Below are 24616 nucleotides of genomic sequence, written 5' to 3' on the forward strand. Positions count from 1 at the left end.
CAGGGGCTCCAAGCTCCGCCCCTTTATTGCAGACCCCACCCATTCGTTCCCAGATCCCTTGTCGCGATCCCAGTGGGGCGGGGTCTCAGAGGAATCGGAGGGTTACTTGTCACGTGACTCGCTCCGGCCGCAGCCCCCTCGGAAGCTGCTAGGCGGAAGTAGACGTTCAGAAGAGGGCTAGGGCGGGGCCGAGCCCACATCCGGGAGAGGCGAGGAGAGCGGAAGTGGCGTTGGTCTGGCCGGAGTCCTTTGGTGAAATTGTTAGGCGTGGAGAGGGAGTGATGTCTTCCAGACTCGGTGCTGTACCCGTGAGTTTCTTGGTTTGACCGTCATGCTTTAGAGGTAGCGCTGTCGAGCCCAGAACACGCAGTCTCTCGCTTTTGTCCCATGCTCAGAGTTGGTTTTGTCAGAGGCCATCGTAGGCCCCACCCTTCTAGATCAGATCACCTGTCCCCTTTTTCTTTACACGTTCTGCTGCTGGTTCCCCACCTCCTTGGATTTAATTCCTCGCCACATTGCCATTAGTTTCTATTCCTTTACATCCCCAGTGTCTCTCATACCCGTAGTCTTTTCTTTTGGCCTCCCTTTTAGAGCCTGGGACAGGGCTTTGAGAATGGGGAAGACGAAGGCTCTGGTATTGTTACCCGCCTTTGCACTGCTGGAAGATAGGACAGCACATTTTTCCTAAAAAGTGTTGCCTTCTTCAGTTTGAGGTGGTTGCCCCGGGAGAGCTTCCTTTCTTCTGGGCATAGGGGAATTCGTCTTTTTGTGGTCGAGGTTCAGAGGTCCCTAGCACTCACTCGTGTGCTTGTGATTTGCTAGACTTCGGGACCCACAACCTTTAAACAGCAGAGGAGCACGAGGATCGTGGGAGCTAAGAAGTAAGTGAGGTTTTCTCAGGTCCTTTTATGATTGTGTCGCCAGCGCTGTCCAGTAGAACTTCTTCCTGTGATGAAAATGTTCTGTACCTGCATTGTCCAGTATCATAGCCACTAGCCCTGTGTGGATTTTGAGCCGTTGAAATGTGGCTAGTGCAACTGAGGGACTGAATTTTAAATTTTATTTGCTAAGTAAGAGGGTTTTCTAAGGTTCTTTCATGATTGTGTGGCCAGCGCTACCCAGTAGAACTTGTGACAAAAATGTTCTGTATCTGCACTGTCTAGTATCATAGCCAATAGCCCCATATGGCTTTTGAGCACTAGAAATGTGGCTAGTGTGACTGAGAAATTGAATTTTAAATTTTATTTTATTTTAACTAGCCACCTGTAGCTAGTGACTATTGCATTGGACAGTGTACCTATAAGCCTAATGTGTGGGAGCGAAAGCTAGCTTGCAAAAAAAGAGTACAAATTATAACAAAAATGGAACCAATGACTTAGTGGTAATCCTGTATTTCTCCAGACATCACATTCGTGCTCATAAATACGTTGATTAACTTGGGATGGGTGATAAAAATGGCTGGATCCTTGTATTTTTAAACTACTTGGCTGTAAGACTGGTTTATTATTTAGGACACTGAAGGTACTTAGTTTTTCCATGGTTAATACAAAAGAAAACATTCTTGTTAACTAGACATTAAATGGATTCATTCAGGTGACATTTATGAAATGTCTGCTGTGTGTGCCAGTTCTGTAGTAGGTTAGGTGTACAGGCATGAAAAAAACTAGCAGTCTAGAAGGGGAGATAGGCAAGTAGATCAACACAGTTCGTTGCAATAATTATTGTAAGCATTTTTAAACGGGAATTTAATGTAGCCTTTGGGGAAGCGGAGTGATAGTTAGGAAGGGAGGGATTATCAGAGCAGGTCACTCCTAAGGAGAGACTTGAAAGTTGAGGAATCATGCAGTTAGCGAGAAGGAGAAAGGTTTTTCAGAAGAGAGAACAGTATGTGAATGTGTGGAAGAAGTTAATGGATAGCAAGTAGTTCTGTGTGACTTGGGTGGAGGATGAGGGATTGCAGGGAGAGCGTTTAGAGAGGTTAGTAGGGGCTAGACCATGAAGGACCTTTTATGATGGCATGCTAAAGTGTTTGGATTTTATCCTGGAAGGGATGAGGGAATGACATAGCCAGATGCTGGTCTTAGAAAGGCCACTCTGGCAGCATTATGAAGGATGGATTTGGAATGGTACTGGGAAACTGGTTCAGAGGTTATTATAATAACCTCAGAGATGGATGAAGAACATGTGCAGCCTGTGGTGGGAACAATATATAGGGAATACACAGGGAACAACGTATAGGGAATGTACAGGTTGTAATGATGAGAAGTAAGAGAAGGAAGGTAGGATGTCTATGGGTTTCTGGCTTTGGCAATGGGAACTAGGTTCTGAATGAGGAGCAACATTTGGAACAAAAACAAATAGGTTTGGACCTCAGATGAAGAGCTGGTCTGAAATACAGAATTGGGAATCATCAGCTTTAAAAAATAATTGGAAACATGATGTTTTCCTCCACAAGCTGAGTATTCATGCGCTCTTCTAGGGAAAGTGGTTAGAGCAGTGTTTCTCAGTATGTACCTTGGTCACCTAGAGATAATTGTTAAAAAATAAGATTGTCAAGCCCCCATCCATTAACCAGATTTGGAATCACTGGGGTTAGGGTGTGGAAATCCTTACTTTAAACTAGCTTCCTATGAGATTGTGGCATTTGAGAGTAGTAGCAAGAAATGAAACCAGAAAAGAGTAGAGAAGGAAATCATGGTGCACACCAGCTTTTAAAGGCTGGGTAAAATTAAATAAGTTTACAAAGGATACCAAGATGAACTAAAGTACTTTTCTGATGAAACCTAAATATTTGCATATAGAAGAATGAGCGAGGGGCTCTTAAAATTTTTTGGTAGATCAGAAAGGAGTTGAAAATAGGCTGTACCTTTTATGTTTGTGATCAGAAGCTGAGAGTTGCCGCACTGGTGACAACAAATTATAAAATAGTTACAATTATGATATTTTGTCACAATAAAGCTTTTTCTTGTTCTATATGTGGAAGAAAAGTTTGAGCTTAATCTGGTTTTTAATAAATAATTAAATACCCTGATGTTGAGAGGTAGATAGTATAAAATACTTGAGAATTGTTTTTGTTGAGTCCTTTAAAAATAAAACATGAGACCTGGAAGGAAGGATTCCCTAACCACCTTGACTTAGCCTCCAACATGTTAATTATGCTGGTCATATGAACTGTTGCCTTTTCAGTATGCCTATGCTTATTCATAAGAGGGTAGATGTGTACTGTATTTCTGAGTCCTACGCTGATAGTAAGAAATTCTACATGGAGAGTTTCCTAAGAGTCATCCCCTGGGGCTTGACTCTTAATGGACTGCTGGTACCATTAAGTCTTTTTTTGTTTTTGGAGACAGAGTTTCTGTCATCCATGCTGGAGTGCAGTGGCATGATCTCGGTTCACTGCAACCTCTGCCTCCCACATTCAAGCAATTCTGCTGCCTCAGCCTCAGGAGTAGCTGGGATTACAGGTGCACACCGCTACTCCTGGCTAACTCACTGTATTTTAGTAGAGACAGAGTTTCACCATGTTGCCCAGGCTGATGTCAAACTCCTGAGCTCAGGCAGTCTGCACACCTCAACCTCCCAAAGTGCTAGGATTACAGGCATGAGCCACCACGTCTGGCCCATCAAGTCTTTCTAGCATTGTTTGCAATGATAGGTTTTGGCTTTAGAGGCCTGCGAATCCATTAAAATTTTAAAATACCTGTATTGAGGTATAGTTAGAGTACAATAGACTGCACATATTTAAAGCATACACTGTGGTCAGCTTTGACCTATGTTTGTACCCCTGAAACCATTGCCACAATCACGATAACAAACATTTTTGTCTCTCCCAAAAGTTTATTCATGTCTCTTTGCCATTTTCTTCCTCTACTCCTGTCTACAGGCACCACTGTACAGTGGTTTGCATATTTCAGGATTTTATATAAATGAAATCACACAGTACGTTCTCATTTTTTTCATGATTTCTTTCACTCAGAATAATGGTTTTAATTGCTAAGTAGATTCCATTATGGATACCATAATTTGTTTAGCCATCTACCTTGATGGATATTTGAGTTATTTTCAATTTTAGGTGTAAGGCTGCTATGAACATTCATGTACAAGTCTTGTGTAGACAAATGCTTTCATTTCTTCAGATAAATATCTAAGGTGGTATTTACCATCATAGGTTGGTTGATTCATATGGCAGGAGTATTTTTCGTTTTTTTAAGAAACTACCTGTTTTCCAAAGTGGTGTTATTTTGCATTCCAACCAGCAATGTATGAGAGTCAGTCTTTTCAATTTTAGCTAATTTAATGGGTGTGTAGTGGTATCTCACTGTGGTTTTGTGGGTTTTTTTTTTTTTTTTTGGTCTTTTTTTGAGACAGGGTCTCCCTCCATCACCCAGGTTGGAGTGCAGTGGTTTGATCTCAGCTGACTGCAACCTCTGCCTCCCAGGTTCAAGCAATTCTTCTGCCTTAATCTCCTGAGTAGCTGGGATTACAGGTGTGCACCCCCATGGCTAATTTTTGTATTTTTCGTAGAGATGGGCTTTCACCAATGTTGGCCAGGCTGATCTTGAACTTCTGACCTTATGTGATCCTCTCACCTTGGCCTCCCAACATGCTGGGATTATAGGCACGAGCCACCGTGCGTGGCTTAATTGGTGGTTTTTAATTCATCATATATGAATAATAATGTTGAGCATCTGTTTGTATTCTTTTTTTTTCTTTTTTTGCATCTGTTCGTATTCTTATTGGCCATTTCTATTATGTAAGTATCAGTTTACATTTTTATCCATTAAAAAAATTAGGTTTTCGTATTGAATTGTATTTTTAAAAATCTGTTCTGAATATAACTCTTTTGTCTGCTACATTTCCTTCCAGTCTGGTTTGTCTTTCCTTTTCTGAATTGTTTCTTTTGAAGAGCAAAAGGTTTTAATTTACCATCTTTTCCCTTAAGTTTTTTGCTTTTATGTATCATATTTAAGAAACCTTTGCCTCCCCAGAGATTGTAGTGAGTCGAGATTGAGCCACTGCACTCCAGCCTGGGTGACAGAGTGAGATTCTGTCTCAAAAAAAATAATAAAAAAAGAAACTTTTGCCTCCCTAATTGCAAAGATATTCTCTGGTCCTTTCTTCTAGATGTTTGTAGGTTTTATTTATTTATTTATTTATTTATTTATTTTTGAGACGGAGTTTCGCCCTTGTTACCCAGGCTGGAGTGCAATGGCGCAATCTCGGCTCACCGCAACCTCCGCCTCCTGGGTTCAGGCAATTCTCCTGCCTCAGCCTCCTGAGTAGCTGGGATTACAGGCACGCGCCACCATGCCCAGCTAATTTTTTGTATTTTTAGTAGAGACGGGGTTTCACCATGTTGACCAGGATGGTCTCGATCTCTCGACTTCGTGATCCACCCACCTCGGCCTCCCAGAGTGCTGGGATTACAGGCTTGAGCCACCGCGCCCGGCCTGTTTGTAGGTTTTATATTTAGGTCTGTGACTCGTTTAGAATTAATTTTTGTGAATGTTGTATGATAAGGGTCAATGTTGACTTTTTTTTCTATTTGTATACCCAGTTGTTGGAAAGAGTTTTCTTTCTTTCCCTATTGAATTGCCTCGGCACCTTTGTCAAACTTTACTTGGACATGTGTATGTGTAGGTCTGTTCATGGACTCTCCTTATTTTGTTCCATTGATGTTTATTTAGACTCTTGAAATTAGATAGTAAGTCTTCTAACTTTGGTGTTCTTTTTCAAAATTGTTTTGGTTATTCTCAGTTCTTTGCATTTTTATAAAAATTACAGAATTGGATTGCCAACATCTATTAAAAGAAGCTTGTTGAATATTGATTGGTATTATATTGAATCTATAGATTCCTTTGGGGAAAATTGTTATTTTAACAATACTGAGTTTTCTGATTTATGAACATGGTATATTTTTCCCTTTATTTAAGTCTTCTTTTCTTTTTTTTTTTGAGAGGGAGTCTTGCTTTGTCACCCAGGCTGCCAGGCTACCAGGCTGGAGTGCAGCGGCACTATCTCAGCTCACTGCAACCTCTGCCTCCCAGGTACAAGCGATTCTTCTTCCTCAGCCTCCTGAGTAGCTGGGATTACAAGCACACACCACCACACCCGGCTAGTTTTGTATTTTTAGTGGAGATGGGGTTTCACCATGTTGGTCAGCCTCGTCTTAAACCCCTGACCTCATGATCTGCCCACCTTGGCCTCCCAAAGTGCTGGGATGATAGGCATGAGCCACCATCCTGGCCTATTTAAGTCTTCTTAATTTCTTTCAGCAATGTGTTGTAGTTTCATTGTAAAAGTCTTGAACGTCTTTTGTTAGGTTTGTTCCTAGGTGTATTATCTTATTCTGTTGTTATTGTAAATGGTATTCTTTTTATAATGCCATTTTCTAGTTGGTTGTTGCTAGTATGTAAGAATTCATTTGACTTTGTATGTTATCCTTGTATCCTGACACTTTATAAATTCATTTATTAAGTTCTAGTAATTGTTTTGTAGATTCCTTGGGATTTATTTTGTAAATAATATAATCTGCAAGGAGGGACAGCTTTGCTTTTTTCCTTTTGATCTTTTTATAAACCTATCTCAATGGCATTCATCAGTGAAACTATGTGAGCCCAGAGTTTTCACTTTGGGAAGGATTTCATACATGCAGTTTATTTAACAGATACGGGGCTATTTAGATTTCCAGTTTCTTCTTGTTTCTGTTTTGGTAAGTAGTATTTTTAAAGAAATTTGTTCATTGTAATTTTTCCATTGATTAGCATAAAGTTATTCAAAGTATATTATTATTTACTGTCTGTATAATCTGCGATAACCCCTCTTTCATTTCTGTTATTGGTTATTTGTAGTATCTTTTTTTCTTGATCTGTCTAGTTACAGAGTTGTTAATGTTGTGATCATTTCAAAGAACCACATTTCCTCTGTTGTCTGTTTTCTAGTTCATGAGTTTCTCCTCTTACCTTTTCTTTGGTTTACTTTGCTTTTCCTTTTAAGTTATCTTAAGATGAAATTTTAAGTCATTGATTTTAGATCTTTTCTAGTATAAGCATTTTGAGCTTTAAGTTGCTAAGTATTGCTTTAGTTGCATCCTACAGATGTTGATATGCATATTTTTGTTGTTTTTCAGTGCAAAATATTTTCAAATTTCATTTGTGATTTTATTTTTGACCTATGAATTATTTAGAAGTAGATTATTTAATCTGGAGATATTTGGATTTTTTTGTGTTTTCTGTTTTTAGGTATCTTCCTATTATTGATTCCTAAGTTGATTTCAATGTGGTCAGACAATACACTGTGTAATTTTCATCCTTTTAATAAAAGTTAAAGTTGATGGCCCAGCGTAAGATCTAGCTTAATGAATGCACAGTGTGTACTTGAAGAGAATATGTATCCTGCAGTTGTTAGATGTAGTGTTGTGTAAATGTTAACTAGAGCAAGGTAGCTAATAGTGTAGTTCAGATCATTTTTGTCTTTTACTGAATTTTTGTCTAGTTCTATCGGTTGCTAAAAGGAGGACGTCTTAAATTTTCTGTTAAGTTTATGGAATTGTCTATTTTTCCCTTTAATTCTGTCAGTTTTCGCTTTGTGTACTTTGAGGCTCTATTATTAGGTACCTACAGTGGGTAATTATGTCTTCCCAATGATTTGACACTTTGTCATTATAAAATGTCTCTTTTTATCTCTGGGAGTACTCTTTGTCTTGAAGTCTGTTTTATCTGACATTGAAATAGTCATTCCAGCCTTCTTATGTTTGCTGATTGTATGATACAATTTTTTCATCTGTTTACTTTCAATCTACAGATATCTTTATATTTTACAGTGTGCTTCTTGTAGTTAGCATGTAGTAGTAGGGTATCACTTTTTAATTTGTCAATAGCTGACTTGTAACTAGAGTGTTTAGACTGCAAACATTTAAATTAATTGTTGGTATGACTGGATAGGTCTACCCTTTTATTTTTTGTTCTCTATTTATTCCTTGTTTTTTGTTCCTCTCTTTCTTCTTTGGGATTATATGAATGCTTAGTGTATGCCCCTCCCAGCTCTTGTTTTTTTTTTTTTTTAAGAGGGTGCTCCCTTCAACTGGGAGCCCCCCCTTTTTTTTTTTTTTTTTTTGAGACGGAGTTTCGTTCTTGTTACCCAGGCTGGATTGCAATGGCGTGATCTCGGCTCACCGCAACCTCCGCCTCCTGGGTTCAGGCAATTCTCCTGCCTCAGCCTCCTGAGTAACTGGGACTACAGGCACGCACCACCATGCCCAGCTAATGTTTTGTATTTTTAGTAGAGACGGGGTTTCACCATGTTGACCAGGATGGTCTTGATCTCTTGACCTTGTGATCCACCCGCCTCGGCCTCCCAAAATGCTGGGATTACAGGCTTGAGCCACCGCGCCCAGCTCCAGCTCTTGTTTTTTTAGAGACCGTGTCTTGTTCTTATGCCCAGGCTGGAGTTGGTGGCACCTGCATTGCTTACTGGGCTCAAGTGATCCTCCCACCTCAGCCTCCCAAGTAGCTGGGATTACAGAGGTGTGCAGCATCTACCCCGGCCTATTTATCATTTCTGTTGCTCTTTCTTCATTCTTAAAAATGCAAGTTTCTCTCTGGTATTATTTTTCTTCAGCTGGAATAATTTGTTTTAGCATTTCCTATGGAGCAGGTCTGCTTACAATGAATTCTTTTTATTTCTGAGGATATTTTTACTGGATATAGAATTCTGAATTGACAAATTTTTTTCTCTCAAGATTTTAAGGATATTTCTTTTTCTTTTTCTCCATCCCCTCAAGTATTTATCCTTTGTGGTATAGACAGTCCATTTACACTCTTTCAGTTATTTTCAAATGTACAATGCAGTTCTTAAAATTATTTTTTGGCCAGGCGCCTTGGCTCATGCCTGTAATCCCAGCACTTTTGGAGGCTGAGGTGGGCAGATCATGAGGTCAAGTGATCGAGAGCATCCTGGCCAACATGGTGAAACCCCATCTCTACTAAAAATACAAAAAAATTAGCTGGGTGTGGTGGTGTGCGCCTGTAGTCCCACCGTAGTCAGGAGGCTAAGGCGGGAGAATTGCTTGAACCCGGGAGGCAGAGGTTGCAGTGAGCCGAGATCATGCCACTGCACTTCAGCCTGGCACCTGGAGACATAGCAAGACTCTGTCTCAAAAAAAAAAAAATTATTTTTGTAGAGACAGGGTCTTGCTATATTGCCCAAGCTGTTCTTGAACTTGTGGGCTCAAACAGTCCTCCTCCCTTGGCCTCCCAAAGTGCTTGGATTACAAATGTGAACCATTACATTGGCTGATTTTAAAGTTACTGTACTGTGTTCTGGTCTTCTGGGTTTCTGTTGAGAAACCCATGGTCATTTAAATTATTTTCTGTAATGTAATATGTCACTTTTCTGAAGCTTTCTAGTTTAAAACAAAATTGTTGGCTTTCAATAGTTTTTTGAAACAGGGTCTAACTCCCGTTGCCCAGGCTGGAGTGCACTGGCACAACCTCTGCCCACTCATCCTTCTGGGCTCAGATGATTCTTCTACCTCAGCCCGCTGAGTAGCTGGGACTACAGATGCACACTATCACGCCTGGCTTATTTTTTGTATTTTTAATAGAGATAGGGTTTCACCATGTTTCCCAGGCTGGTCTTGAATTCTTGGAATCAAGGGATCTGCCTGCCTCAGTCTCCTAAAGTGCTAGGATTACAGGCTTGAGCCACTGCACCCAGTTTAGTTTATTTAATTAATTAATTAATTTTTTTTTGAGACATAGAGTCTTACTCTGTTGCCCAGGCTGGTGTGCAGTGGCGTGATCTTGGCTCACTGCAACTTCTGCCTCCCAGGTTCAAGCGATTCTCCTGCCTCAGCTTCCTATGTAGCTGAGACTACAGGCGCCTGCCACCACACCTGGCTAATTTTTGTATTTTTAGTAGAGACGGGTTTTCACCATGTTGGCCAGGCTGGTCTTGAACTCCTGAGCTCAGGTGATTCTCTAAAGTGGATCTTGGCCTCCCAAAGTGCTAGGATTATAGGCATGAGCCACCGTGCCTGCCGCCTTCTCCCCCTCCCTTTTTTTAAATTAAGAGATGGGGTTTCACTATGTTGTCCAGGCTGATCTTAAACTCCTGGCGTCAAGCAATCCTCCTGCGTCTTCTGAATAGCTGGGATTATAAGCATGAGCCATCTTTACTATTTTTAAGTGTACAGTTCAGTGGTAATAAATACATTTATATTCTTTTTTTCTCTCTCTCTTTACCTTCCTCCCACCTCTCCCCTCTCCTTCCTGGCTGAATAATTTCATTAAGATGTGCCTTCACTGGGTACTGTGGCTCCTTCTTGTAATCCCAGCACTTTGGGAGGCTGAGGTAGGAAGATTGCTTGCACGTAGGAGTTTGAGGCCAGCCTGGACAACAAAGTGAGACTCTGTCTCTACACACACACAAAAAAAACATAAGCTGGGTATGGTGGTACACACTTGTGGTCTCAACTACTCAGGAGGCAGAGGTGGGAGGATTGTTTAAGCCTGAGAGGTGGAGGCTGTGCTTGAGCCACTACACTCCAGCCTGAGTGACAGAATGAGACTCTGTCTCAAATAATAATAATAATAATAATAGTAATAATAATGAAGTGTTTTGCACCAGCCTGGGCAACATAACAAGACCCCATCTCTATGAAAAAAAAACACAAAAATTTAGTGGATGTGATGATGCGCACCTGTGGTCCCTGCTACTCGGGTATGGTGAGGTGGGGGGATCACTTGAGCCAGAGAGATTCAAGCTGCAGTGAGCCATGTGCCACTGTACTCTGGCCTGGGCAACAGAACGAGACTCTGTTTCAAAACCAAACAAAAAGATGAGTCTTGGTATATTTTTCTTTGAGTTATCCTATTTGGTGTGTGTTGAGCTCCTTGAATCTGTAAATTTATGTCTTTGACCAAGTGTAGAGGATTTTCCACCATTTTTTTTCAAATGTATTTTTCTGCCTTAGTGTCTTTCTCCTCTCCCTCTGGGATTACAACTACACTTAGGTTAGAACTTTTGGTATGGGGGCTCTGTTGACTGTTGTTCAATCTTTTTTTCTCTTTATTCTTCAGACTGGGTCATTTCTGTTGATCGGTCTTCAAGTTCACAGACTCTCTTTCCTCTGTCCTCTCCATTACTGAACCCATCTGATGAGTTTTTATTTCAGACATTGTATTTTTCAGTTCTAAGATTTCATTTGGTTCTTTTTTATGGCTTCTTTGCTGATGATTCCTACCTTTTCCTTTTCCTTCATTTCTTGTGTGTTTTCTTTTATAAGAAAAAAATTTATAAGGAAATACTTTTTACTGAAAGTATTTGATAGTTCTAACATCTGGATTACCTTGGGGTTGGCATGTTTTGATCATCTCTTCCTTTAAAAATTGCTCACACTGGCTTAGCAGGGTGGCTTCTGCCTGTAATCCCAGCACTTTGGAAAGCCAAGGTGGGCGGATCACCTGAGGTTAGGAGTTTGAGACCAGACTGGCCAACATGGTGAAACCCCATCTCTACTAAAAATACAAAGAAATTAGCCAGTCATGGTGGCGCATGCCTGTAATCTCAGCTACTTGGGAGGCTGAGGCAGGAGAATAGCTTGAACCTGGGAGGTGGAGGTTGCAGTGAGCCAAGATTGTGCCACTGTACTCTAGCATGGGCAACAGAGCAAGACTCCATCTCAAAAAAAAAAAAAAAAAAAGGAAAAAAGAAAGGAAAATTGCTTACATTTTCCTGGTTCTTTATGTGTTGCGTAATTTTGGAATTTATCCTCAACATTGCGAATATTTTTTTGTGTAGATTTTTGGATCTGTTATAATTCTTCTGGGGAATGTTGCCATTTCTGTTTTAGCAGGCAACCCTGCTTTAGGTTCAGGCCAAAACTTCTGTCTTCCTTTTTGAAGGCATTGGTTAAAATCTCAGTTCTGTTCTTTAGGTCTTTGCTATGATGATTTGGGCTGTCCCATACATGAATAGCCCAGGGGCTGGTCTGAAACTTCTGCAGGTGTTTCCAATCTTATTTCAGTTCTCCAAGCTTTTGCTGCTTTGGTTTGGGTCACATTGGCGTTCAAATCTCATTTTGGTTTCAGAGTCTTTGCTAGGCTGGTATGTATGGGTACATGCCACACATTCATGGCTAAGGTCAACTTGTGACTTGTGTGGATTCATACACTAATTTAAGGGATTCTTGTTTTTTGCCTTTCTCTCCAGCATTCCCCCTCTCCCATCCCCCAACTCTGGTCTACAGGAACCTTTTTTCCTGATTTTCTTGGTCAGAAAGAAAGGAGTTTCTAGAATTAAAGCTGTTCATGCTGCTCTGCAAGTGGGGTTCATCCCTGTTGCAGATTCACACATGAGAGAAAAAGATAGAACTGGAAAACTCATCCCGTTTGGGTCACTTCTCCTAGCTTGGACTTCCCCGTGTAATTTACTTGTTTTCATTTGCTTTACAGAGTCCAATCAGCAGGAGGGGTGGGGCTTAGTGGGGTTAGCTGCCCCACCAGAGCCAGGACTTCTGTGTATTAAATCTGTACTATTGGACCTCATGTGCGGGGAGCTGAACCTGATTCTTCTCTGTTTGTAGCATGCTGATATAACCAGTCTCTGTTATGTTTACTCATCCCATTTCCATCCCTTCCCTCCTAGAGGAAACTGTATAAACAAGTGTGATGTTTGTCCTTAAATATTAATGACTCCTTTAAAAATAAGTTGCGTTTATGTGAGGATTTGTTTTTAGCTTGCTGAATTGACATTGTGCTAGAGATGTTGTTTTGTTTCTTTTCTCATTCAAGAGTATGCTTTTTAGTTATGTTCATGTCTCTATGTATAGAATTGGTTTATTGCTTCTAATAGCAACATAGTAGGCATCTATCACATTTTACAAGGGTGGTCACAGACAAACCTCTCTATGTGTAATTCTTTTTTATTTTTTGGGATGGAGTTTCACTCTTGTTTCCCAGGCTGGAGTGCAGTGGTGCGGTCTCAACTCACTGCAGCCTATGCCTCCTGGGTTCAAGCAATTCTCCTATCTCAGCCTCCCCAGTAGCAGGAATACAGACATGCGCCACCACGCCCAGCTAATTTTTTGTATTTTTAGTAGAGATGGGGTTTCACCATGTTGGCCAGGCTGGTCTCAAACTCCTGACCTCAGGTGATCCACCCGCCTTGGCCTCCCAAAGTGCTGGGATTACAGGCATGAGCCACCACTCTATGTGTAATTCTTATTAGCTCTATAACTAAAGTGTTATCGTGAATATTCCAATTCAAGTTAACCTTTTTTCCTTTTGTTTACTCTTTCTCCCATGGGCTGTCTCCATACAGCAGCCAGAAGGATCTTTCTGAACCATACATCTAAAGTAGGCCTTACAGGTATTAAGCTGGAAAAGGGAGGTTCTAGGAGTCCCTAGACCACTCTTGGAGAACTGCTGCCCTACTGCATCTTGAGCCACCTACAAGAATGTCTGCTGCTTTGTAGTTACACAGTCATGTTTGTTAACTGTAATACTGACTGGTCTTAGATTTTGCACTCTGGATTCAGCTGTATACCAGAATTCTCTGGCCAGATTAATTCATACAAGATAGCATCCATCCTTTAGCTGTGGAAGCTAAGTATCATGTTGCCTAAATAAGATGGGGCATCAGGGTTTAGGGAGAATGCTGAGGGAGAAGGAAGATGGGTCAGATTAGGCCCTACAGACTATTCCTTTCCCTTAAAGATACCCTTGAGTTACCGTGCCTCTGTCAGAGAAATAGAGAGGCTGGGTCATACCAGGTTACAAATCCAGGGAGTCTTCTGAAGGGTCACAGAACGCCCTTGTTGCTTTGGCTACTTTCTTTTCTTAGATGAATCTAGGAAGGAATGTCTACTTGGACTGCAAAGTGATCATTTATGCGTACTCCTTACTCTCTGATTACAGTGAAGAATGATAATAATTGCACATGTTGTATTAGATCAACTATTGTTATTGTTAGGTGATTACAACTTACATTCCGTTTTAATAAAAGCAGGCTTCTTAGTTTTCTGCACAGGTAACCAACTTGGTTATAATATAAAAGAATGTATAGAAATTTTGCTACAGACCTTCCTTTGTGGTGTATATTTTTATGTTGTATTAGTAGCAGGACCCAGTGCTCCATAAAGGATAATAGTTTCCAGTACACTATTCCTCATGATGACTCCTTAAGTGGTTCATCATCTGCCTCTTCGTGTGAACCAGTGAGTGATTTTCCAGCATCTTTTCGAAAATCTACCTACTGGATGAAGATGAGAAGGATCAAGCCAGCTGCTACTTCTCATGTTGAAGGTATCAATATCAGCGTCTTCTTATTCCAAAGACGGAACACTCCCTAAAGTTATAGTTTGAGATTATTGTAAATACCTCTTAAGGGTATTAAATGCCAGATATTTGTTTTTCATTAGTGATTTAAAAAAATTTAAGGTGTTCTATTGGATCCTGTTAGCTTCATGAACTGTCTGATAGAGTGAAATTCCGCTAATCTTACTCCTCTAGGTTACACTTAGCATTTGATTTTCCTCTTTGTAGGATTTGAACTTCTTTTCCGCTTTTCTTCTAGTTTGAACTTCTGTTGACGATTTAGGGGCTGGTGTAAGGGTTATTTATGGGAGAATATTCTAGATGGTCACAGTCTCAAGCGTCCTTGGGTAGCTAGCCCTCTATCTTGAGCAATTCTTGTGCTCCTTTTTAGTTTTAAATCAAGATTAAGCCAAACACATTGCCTGAAGGCCCTTACTGTTTATAAGGAACAACGGTTGGTTTGGGATGGATAGCAATATAAAAAGAAAGAGGGAGGTTGAGTCAGTTAATGAGAAGTTATACCAGCTTCCCTAAAAATCTCACAGACATTTTCTGAGGCCTGTGTTCACTGTTGCTTTTTCCCTTTGATGGTCTTGTGAATGATGTTTTGAAGGCAGGCCTAGCTGTTCATTTACAAAGTGTGCTGAGTTTTTGTTTTGTTTTTGTGTGGTACTTCAGGGTCAGGTGGAGTATCAACCAAGGGAAAAAGGAAACCCAGGCAGGAAGAAGATGAAGACTATCGAGAATTTCCTCAGAAGAAGCATAAGCTTTATGGTAAGGCAGTAGCTTTGCTACTTCTTTTTCCTTGGGTGACTGGGCTTTATTCTTTGAGGGTAAAAGGAAAAGAGACCTTAGTTTGAGCCCTTTAGTGACCTCTGAGCCCTTTGAATTGTTTAAGAGGGAATGGTCTCCAGCCTGCCACCTTATACCCTTTCATTCTGTCATGACTTAGGCAGTCAGTCTGTTGAGGGACTGGAAAATAGGGTGTTGAAGAGAAGGGGAGGGAAGACATTTTGCTATTAGCAAGGGTGACATGTTGGGCTTCAAGTTTCTGTCTTGTGTCAGGGAGGAAGCAACGGCCTAAAACTCAGCCCAATCCCAAATCCCAGGCTCGTCGCATTCGGAAGGAACCACCAGTTTATGCAGCAGGTATGTTTTCTTCTGGAACCATTGTGGGATGTAGTTCTCACACCCTGATTTGTTGTTGGTGTTGTCTGTGAAGGAATGAGGTACTAAAGCATTTCTTTAAGGAGGCAGTTACTAAGGGCCCGAGTTTGGAGTCAGACAGACCTTTGCTCAAGTTTTGGCTCTTCATTAACTTTCTGACCTGCCTTCATTTATTTACCTTCCTCTAGCCTCAGTTTCCCTGCCTATGAATAGAGATGATAAAGGCAGTCAGAATTGTTGTGAAAATTAAATGGATAAAAACATTTAGCATAGTCTCAGGCACATAGAAGCACTCAGTGGACAGGCTGTGACATTTCTTAGTATCCCGTTGTTATATCCTGTTGTCAAAAATGTTGCTGCCTCGTTCTTTAAGCCACTGGGCTTTGGAGTGGTTCTCAGGGTTTTTATCGTGGCGAAATGAGTACGAGTTTTCAGAAACTATGTGATCTAAAAAATACTACTTTTTGAAGTTATACCCAGCAAGAGTCTCTTTGTTACAGTCTACCAGGAAAAGGAAAAACCATTTTATGACACTTTCCTAAATTGTGGGATTATGCTTTTTGTTTCTGGAGAATACTGCAGATTACAAAGTGTTTCTTTCTCTCCTTTGTAGGCAGTTTGGAGGAGCAGTGGTACTTAGAAATCGTTGATAAAGGCAGTGTCTCCTGCCCTACCTGCCAGGCAGTGGGGAGGAAGACCATAGAGGGTTTAAAGAAACACATGGAAAACTGCAAGCAGGTTAGATATTTTGGCATTTCATGACTGTTACGATTTTTAAATCCAAACTTTAGACCTCTTTTGCTGTGTTGGATATGCTGGTTATAATGGATGAAAAGCAGCATTGTATAATAAAGGAGACATAGGCTTTGGATCTGACAGGTTTGAATGTTCTCTTAGCCACATACTAGTGTGGCATTTAGCTTTTTATGTGTGGACCTCAGCTTCATTTGTAAAATGGAGAAAATATAATAAATACAAATAACAAAAACCTTATATAGTCTAGGAGAGGATAAGAAAGAAGTAACACATGGCTAAGTGTCTAGCCCATTACTCGGCAAATACTGGCATTCAGTAAATGGTAATTCTTACTATTTTAAAAGTGAATTGCCTTTATTTTACCCTCAAGGACATGACACTGGGTTTCTGGGATTTTGAGGTTTATTGACTGTTGAGTTTGAGAAATAAAGGAGACATAGACAAAAACATTTGAGTAGGACTTTGTGACATTCTGTCTCTCTGTGGAACAACGTAGCACTGAGCAGTATTTTTCCTTCTAGGAAATGTTTACTTGTCATCATTGTGGGAAACAACTTCGTTCACTGGCAGGGATGAAGTATCATGTCATGGCAAATCATAATAGTTTGGTAAGAGTGTCTTTGTGTGTGTGTGTGTGTGTGTGTGTGTGTGTGTTTGAGATGGAGCCTCACTCTGTCGCCCAGGCTGGAGTGCAGTGGCGCAATCACTGCAACCTCTACCTCCCAGGTGCAAGCAATTCTCATGCCTCAGCCTCTCGAGTAGCTGGGACTACAGGTGCATGCCACCATGCCTGGCTAAGTTTCTTTATTTTTAGTAGAGACTGGGTTTCACCATGTTGGCCAGTATGGTCTTGAACTCCTGACCTCAGGTGATCCACCGCCTCAGCCTCCCAAAGTGCTGGGATTACAGCTGTGAGCCACCGTGCCCAGCCTGGATGTCTTTTACTTACGTGAGTGTAGATATCTCAGTGCAGATAGCTCTTGGATTTTATAAGGGTATGAGTAAGAGTCATGCACAATGAAACCTTTGCAGTAGATCCATAAATATTTGTGTATTTGAGTTAGGTCTAAAGGTTTATGTTCTGGGAGGTAGAGGCTTAGAACTCCTATTTCCATTATATTCACTTCCTTTGTCCAGGAGAAGATGGAGAAAGCCAGGAGTCAGATAACTTGGGCTTCATCAGCACCAGCTTATCTGCTAGTCCAATCCTTGATTCTCCTCTGATATTTTTTTCCCGTGTCTGTTTTCCATGAATCATATGCTTGTTTACTTCTCTTGATTTCTAGCCCATTTTGAAAGCCGGAGATGAAATAGATGAGCCAAGTGAGAGGGAACGGCTCCGAACAGTTCTAAAGAGACTGGGAAAGCTCAGGTGCATGCGTGAGGTAGGAACCCATGGACCCAACTCCTTCTCCCTGAATTCTCAGGTCAATGTGTTTCGTTCTTCTTTTCCATTTCTTCTCTTCCTCGTTATAGACCTCCTAGTTCTATATTATCTTGGGGTCTTGAACTCATTAATAGTTCTTTATTTTCTTCCTCATTTAAAAAAATTTATTTTTCTCCCCTTTCCCTTTGTTTGATGGGGTTTCCTTACCATCCTTTCTTTAATGTGATGAAGAGGATCCCAGTAACCCCTCGCTGTGCTGACCTGTGGTACATATTGCTGGGTATTTGATTGGGATGGGATTGGATCACAGACCAAGGAGGAAGCTCTGACATAGAGTAGATGCACAGTTATAGTTTATCAAGGGCTGACCAAGCTGATTTAAAATCATGCTTGGTCACAGCAGGATGACCAGAGACAAGGAAGGGTTGTGCTGATGGGAGATGTTGGAGAGAGTCTACTGAAATCAGAGGGCCTGTTTGTATTTTGTGGTGGTGACTACTTTACGGCTGTTTAGAAATTTAGTGATCATGTCCAAAGATGTAAGATTATAGTTTAGCCTTCTCTCCTGTGTTCAGAGTTGCTCCAGTAGCTTCACCAGCATCATGGGATATCTCTACCATGTCAGAAAATGTGGCAAAGGGGCTGCAGAGCTGGAAAAGATGACCCTGAAATGTCACCACTGTGGAAAACCATATAGGTCGAAGGCTGGACTTGCGTATCACCTGAGGTCAGAGCATGGGCCTGTGAGTACTGATCCCTTTCTATACCCTGGTTGGGGATGTATTTTGTGGTGAGTCCTTACTCCTCTATCTTCCCATATGTGTTTGGTTCCTCATTTGTATCTTTTAATCTCTGAATGCTTGTGCTCTGTCTTCTTTGTCCTTTTGTTATTTCTGTCTTTTGAACATTATTAGGTTAGATAAATCAAAATTCAAAGAATAGTCCAGGCAGAAGTAAACTCATTATTATGTATTTTATATTTATATGTTATATATCTTATATATTTTTATATATTACATACATATATATACATAAACACACTTTTTTTTAAGAAACAAGATCTTGCTCTCTCAGGCTGGAGTGCCATGGTGGGATCATAGCTCACTATAGCCTTGAACTCTTGGGCTCAGCCACCTTCTTGCCTCAGACTCCTAAGTAGCCAGGAATACAGGCTTGTATCACATGCCCAGCTAATTTTTTTGTTTTTAATATTTTATAGAGATAGGGTTCTCATTATGTAGCACAGGCCAGTCTTGAACTCCTGGCCTCAAGCATTCCTCTTACCTTGACTTCCCAAAGTTCTGGGATTATAGACGTGAGCCACTGTGCCCATTCATTCATTCATTCATTTATTCATTTCACAGAGTCTCCCTCTGTTACCCAGGCTGGAGTGCAGTAGCTCAATCTTGGCTCATTGCAACCTCCACCTCCCAGGTTTAAGTGATTCTCTCACCTCAGCTCCCTGAGTAGTTGGGATTATAGGCATGTGCCACTACGCTAATTTTTGTATTTTTAGCAGAGACAGGGCTTTATCATGTTGTCTAGGCTAGTCTTGAACTCCCTATCTCAGATGATCTGCCCACCTCGGCCTCTCAAAGTGCTGGAATTATAGATATGAGCCACTGTGCCTGGCCTCATTATTATATTTTTAAAACTGAAAGTATTCCCCTGTAGCTAGAACTTTTATGGGCATCTGTCCAGCAGAGGTTGCAGTAAGCCGAGATGGTGCCACTGCACTCCAGCCTGGGTGACAGAGCAAGACCCTGACTCAAAAACAGGAAAACAAAAAGGTTGTGTTTTGTTTTTTTGAGACAGGGTCTTGCTGTTTCACCCAGGCTGGAGTGCAGTGGCGCTGCCTTGGCTCACTGCAACCTCTGCCTCCTGGGCTCAAGCCATCCTCCCACCCCAGCCTCCCGAGTAGCTGGGATTACAGACATGTGCCACCGTGCCCAGCTAATTTTTGTATTTATAGTAGAGATGGGTATTTGCCATGTTGGTCAAACTGGTCTTGAACTCCTGACCTCAAGTGATCTGCCTGCCTTGGCCTCCCAAAATCCTGGGATTTATAGATGTGAGCCACTGCACCTGGCAAAAAAGATTTTTATGTGAAAATAAATTTTAATTTCCCTTGGGTAAATACTTAGGAATGAGATTGCTGGGTCATACAGATTAATGTATATTTAACTTCATAAGAAACTGCTGCACTGTTTCCCAAAGTGGCTGTGCCATTTTGCACTCCCACCAGCAAAGTATGAGAACTCCAGTTGCTTTGCATCCTTGTCTACATTTATTATTGTCACTTTTTTTTTTTTGATCCATTCTATTAGGTATGTAGTAGTATTTTACTGCAGTGTAAATTTTCATTTCCCTAATGACTAACAATGCTTAATGTTGTTGACCATCTTTGCATGTGCTTATTGGTGATTTGTATGTCTTTAATGAAGTCTCTGTTCAAATCCTTTGTTCATTTTGGGGGAAGGATTTTGTTGTCTTATTAAGTTAGGGATATATTATGAGTTTTTTTTTTTATCATTCTGGATATAAGTTCTTTATCTTTTTTAACATTGTCTTTTGAAGACCAGAGTTTTAGATTTTGGTATAGTTTAATTTATATGTTTTTTCATTTATGGATAATGCTTTTGTTGCATCTAAGAAATCTTTGCTTAATTCAGTATATGATTTTCTTTCTTTTCTTTTCTTTTTTTTTTTCTTGAGACAGTCTCACTCTGTTGCCCAGGTTGGAGTGCAGTGGTATGATCTTGGCTCACTGCAACTTCTACCTCCCGGTTTCAAGCGATTCTCCTGCCTCAGACTCCCGAGTAGGTGGGATTACAGGTGCCCACCACCGCGCCCAGCTAATTTTTCTATTTTTAGTAGATACAGTGTTTCATCATGTTGGCCAGGCTGGTCTCAAACTCCTGACCTCAGAGGATCTACCCGCCTTGCCCTCCCAAAGTGCTGGGATTACAGGCATGAGCCACCACTCCTGGCCCTAAGAAGCTTTTTTACCAGTAAAATATGCATTAATATGGCGGAACTTGATGCTAGTGGTTAACAATCTACTACGTAGCTCTTTTGATATTTAGAGCAGGAAGCTCAGTCTTTAATCACTGGCTCTGATGGATGCCACTTATCAGGCCTATGTTTTGCTGTGTCTCATTCTTGCAGATCTCCTTCTTTCCAGAGTCAGGACAGCCAGAGTGCTTAAAGGAAATGAACCTAGAGTCAAAGAGTGGAGGCCGAGTTCAGAGACGTTCTGCCAAGATAGCTGTATACCACCTGCAGGAGCTGGCCTCTGCTGAACTGGCCAAGGAATGGCCCAAGAGGAAGGTGCTTCAGGACCTGGTGCCTGATGATCGAAAGGTAAGGCAGAAGCATGTATCAATTTGGGAACCATTATTTCTAATCTTGTGCCTTCTGTATACAGAAAAGTAAATGCACTTGAGTGTGTATGTGATACATAGTATTTTGTTTATTTATCCTTGGGTATAGAGTACATCTGATCTAGTTTCGGTGTTTGGATTCAGTTAGGTTCTAGAGTGACAGTCTGTTTCATAAGTTTCTTAAAGAAATAGTTCAGAATTAAAGAGCCTTCTTAATTCTGAACTACTTCCAGAGGGAACCTGAATTCCCAGATTAGATTTTTGTTTAATCTTTGTTTAATGTGTTTTTGTTTTGTTTTGCTAGTTCATATATAGTAGTTTATATTTAGTTTAGATAAGTGGTTTTAGTTTGTTTGTAGTAACAGAACTCCTCTCCCCCGCTTTTTTCAAAATAAAATCTTATGCAAAACACCAGTATATAAAATAACTTAAAAACAGATTTGCTCTGAGTAACTGTGAGTAGTGAGCCCAAAGCCTTCTCTACTTGGCCTTTTTCTTCATGATACTTTTGTTTTTCCCCTACATGGCCCCAAGCGTACTTCTGAGGGGTGCAGAACCTGTTTGGACTTATTAGAATAGATCACAGAGGAAGGGGCATTATTTAAACAAAAGGAGACAGGGCTATATGACTATAGGATAGTCTTGGGAACAGGTTGAAGGGATACATAATAAGGAGTAAGATAGGAGCGAAGGGCGCCCCCCCCCACCTTTTTTTTTTTTTTTTTTTGAGACAGAGTCTTGCACCATCTCCAGGTGCCAGGCTGGAGTGCAGTGGTGGAATCTCGTCTCACTGCAACCTCCGCCTCCCAGGTTCAAGCATTTCTCCTGCCTCAGCCTCCTGAGTAGCTGGGACTACAGGCGCGTGCCACTATGCCCAGCTAATTTTTGTATTTTTAGTAGAGATGGGGTTTCATCATGTTGGCCAAGATGGTCTCCATCTCTTGACCTTATGATCCGCCCGCCTCGGCCTCCCAAAGTGCTGGGAAGGGCCTTGTATTCTCCAGGGTATCAAGAAGTTCACATTTGGCATAGGGCTCTGACGTATGTGAGAGGAATGTTATGTCTTACAAGAAAATAAGGTCAGGCCGGGTGTGGTGGCTCACACCTGTAATCCCAGCACTTTGGGAGGCTGAGGCCGGCAGATCATGAGGTCAGGAGTTTGAGACCAGCTTGACCAACATGATGAAACCCTGTCTCTACTAAAAGTATGAAACTTAGCCAGGAGTGGTGGCATGTGCCTGTAATCCCAGCTACTCAGGAGGCTGAGGCAGGAGAATTGCTTCAACCCAGAAGGTGGAGTTTGTAGTGAGCCAGTGCTGTGCCACTGCACTTCAGCCTGGGCAACAAAGTGAGACTCCATCTCAAAGAAGGAAAAAAAAAAGGAAGGACTCCATGTTTGGGTCCCCTTCCACAAACACTCCTTTTGTGGAAGCTGTCTTTCTCTCTCCTGGATTTTCCCTCTGGAGTCCCCTTCCACACTCTCTCATGGAAGCCTGTCTTCTCCTCCTGAACTCCATCTCTCTCTATTCCCTAACACTGAAAAAAAAAAAAAAAAGAAAAAAGAAAAAAGAAAGAAAATAAGATCATATTCTAGTTTCTAACACTTACATCTTTTTTGGTTTAAAAATCAGTCCCAAGGTGATAGGTGTGCCCACCTGGGGGACGCTCTTGTTGTCCAAGGAATTGGATTGTATTTCTGAATATCAGATACACTTTCTTGTTTTGGACTTATTTCTACATTTTTTTTTCCTGCTACAGGCTAAAGTACATGGCTATCTAAATCCAATTTAAAAGTGGGTTTTGCACAGTGATATTTATCTCATGATATTACAGTCAGGTTTCACTGTGCATAGGATGTCATAAGGAAATTTAAATATTTGTTAACTGGCCGAACACAGTGGCTCACACCTATAATCCCAACACTTTGGGAAGACAAGGCGTGAGGATTACCTGAGGTCAGGAGTTCAAGACCAGCCTGGCCAACATGATGAAACCTGTCTCTACTAAAAATATTAAAAAATTAGTGGCTGGGTACAGTGGCTCTATTACCTGTAATCCCAGCATTCTGGGAGGCCGAGGCAGGCTGATCACCTGAGGTCAGCTGTTCGAGACCAGCCTGGCTAATGTGGTGAAACCCTTCTCTACTAAAAATACAAAAATTAGCTGGGCGTTGTGGTGGGTGCTTGTAATCCCAGCTACTCAGGAAACTGAGGTGGGAGAATCGGTTGAACCTGGAACCCAGAGGGTGCAGTGAGATGAGATTGCGCCATTGCACTCCAGCCTGGGCAATGAGTGGAATTTTGTCTCAAAAAAGAAAAATTAGCTAGGTGTGGTGGTGCACTCCTGTAGTTCCAGCTACTGAGGAGGCTGAGGCAGGAGAATCATTTGAACCTGGGAGGCAGAGGTTGCAGTGAGCCAAGATCATACCACTGCACTCTAGCGTGGGCCACAGAGCAAGACTTCATTTCAATCAATTAATCAATCAATCAATATTTGTTAACTCGTTGATAAAGTTGGGTATTCTCATCCAGCAGATGCTTTCCTAAAATCATCAACTAGAGATATAGATAGATAGATTGATGGATTGATTGACTGATTGATTTTTTGAGACAGAGTCTTGCTCTGTTGCCCAGGCTGGAGTGCGATGGTGCCACCTCTGCTCACTGCATCCTCCGCCTCCCAGGTTCAGGTGATTCTTGTGCCTCAGCCTCCCAAGTAGCTGGGATAACAGGCGCATACAACCACACCTGGCTAATTAAAAAAATTTTTTTTTTGTTTTTGTAGATAAGAGGTTTTGCCGTCTTGCCCAGGCTGATCTCAAACTCCTGAGCTTGGGCAGTCTGGCTGCCTTGGCCCTCCAAAGTGCTAGAATTATAGGCGTGAGCCACTATGCATGACCCAGTTTATATTTTTGACAGTGTATAGGTAAAAGGCATTATTCTTCCTTAAATATAAAAATTTAATCTTTTTGAGTAAGTTACATATTCTTCAATTGGTTCAAAAAGTGAAAATGATGATAAACATTGAGTTAGCCACCTTGTCCTTGTTCTGTCCTGTCCCCATGGTTAACCATACTTATTAGCTTCTTGTGTCTTTCCACTGTTTCCTGATGTACATATAAGCAGTGTGTATTCCTTTTAAAAAACTCTTTTTTTTTTTTTTTTTTTTTGAGACAGAGTTTCGCCCTTGTTACCCAGGCTGGAGTGCAATGGCATGATCTCGGCTCACCGCAACCTCCGCCTCCTGGGTTCAGGCAATTCTCCTGCCTCAGCCTCCTGAGTAGCTTGGACTACAGGCGTGTGCCACCATGCCCAGCTAATTTTTTGTATTTTTAGTAGAGACATGGTTTCACCATCTGGACCAGGATGGTCTCGATCTCTTGACCTCGTGATCCACCCGCCTCAGCCTCCCAAAGCACTGGGATTACAGGCTTGAGCCACCGCGCCCGGCCCTGTAATAGGTTATTTTAAGTAAGTTTTGATAATAAAATAACACAAGTACTTATTTTTATATATAAGCACTTAGTCTCCTCTGAAGCTAGTATAAGTGGGCCTATCTAAAAATTTTTTTATAGCTCCACAGTAAATAGCTTATATAAATATAAT

The 24616-nt window shown here is 41.2% G+C and overlaps 1 protein-coding gene across 3 annotated transcripts in view; it reads left to right on the forward strand.

Annotated features, from left to right (window-relative positions):
• The first annotated feature begins 189 nt into the window (after nucleotides 1–189).
• Nucleotides 190–24616, forward strand: part of ZNF512 (zinc finger protein 512) — a 34884-nt gene continuing 10457 nt past the window's right edge. Inside the window, exons 1-10 of one of the 3 annotated variants that reach the window (XM_010352312.3) lie at nucleotides 190–308; nucleotides 823–881; nucleotides 14119–14306; nucleotides 14997–15092; nucleotides 15384–15467; nucleotides 16099–16223; nucleotides 16763–16849; nucleotides 17528–17626; nucleotides 18204–18371; nucleotides 20797–20991. In XM_010352312.3, coding sequence (XP_010350614.2) covers nucleotides 282–308; nucleotides 823–881; nucleotides 14119–14306; nucleotides 14997–15092; nucleotides 15384–15467; nucleotides 16099–16223; nucleotides 16763–16849; nucleotides 17528–17626; nucleotides 18204–18371; nucleotides 20797–20991 — 1128 coding nt within the window. In that variant the 5' untranslated portion in view covers nucleotides 190–281. The remainder of the gene's footprint in view (nucleotides 309–822; nucleotides 882–14118; nucleotides 14307–14996; nucleotides 15093–15383; nucleotides 15468–16098; nucleotides 16224–16762; nucleotides 16850–17527; nucleotides 17627–18203; nucleotides 18372–20796; nucleotides 20992–24616) is intronic. The other 2 variants (XM_010352313.3, XM_010352315.3) reach the window with 2 other exon arrangements.

This window comes from Saimiri boliviensis, chromosome 1 (assembly GCF_048565385.1).
Source record: "Saimiri boliviensis isolate mSaiBol1 chromosome 1, mSaiBol1.pri, whole genome shotgun sequence".
Taxonomy (NCBI): Eukaryota; Metazoa; Chordata; class Mammalia; order Primates; family Cebidae; genus Saimiri; species Saimiri boliviensis.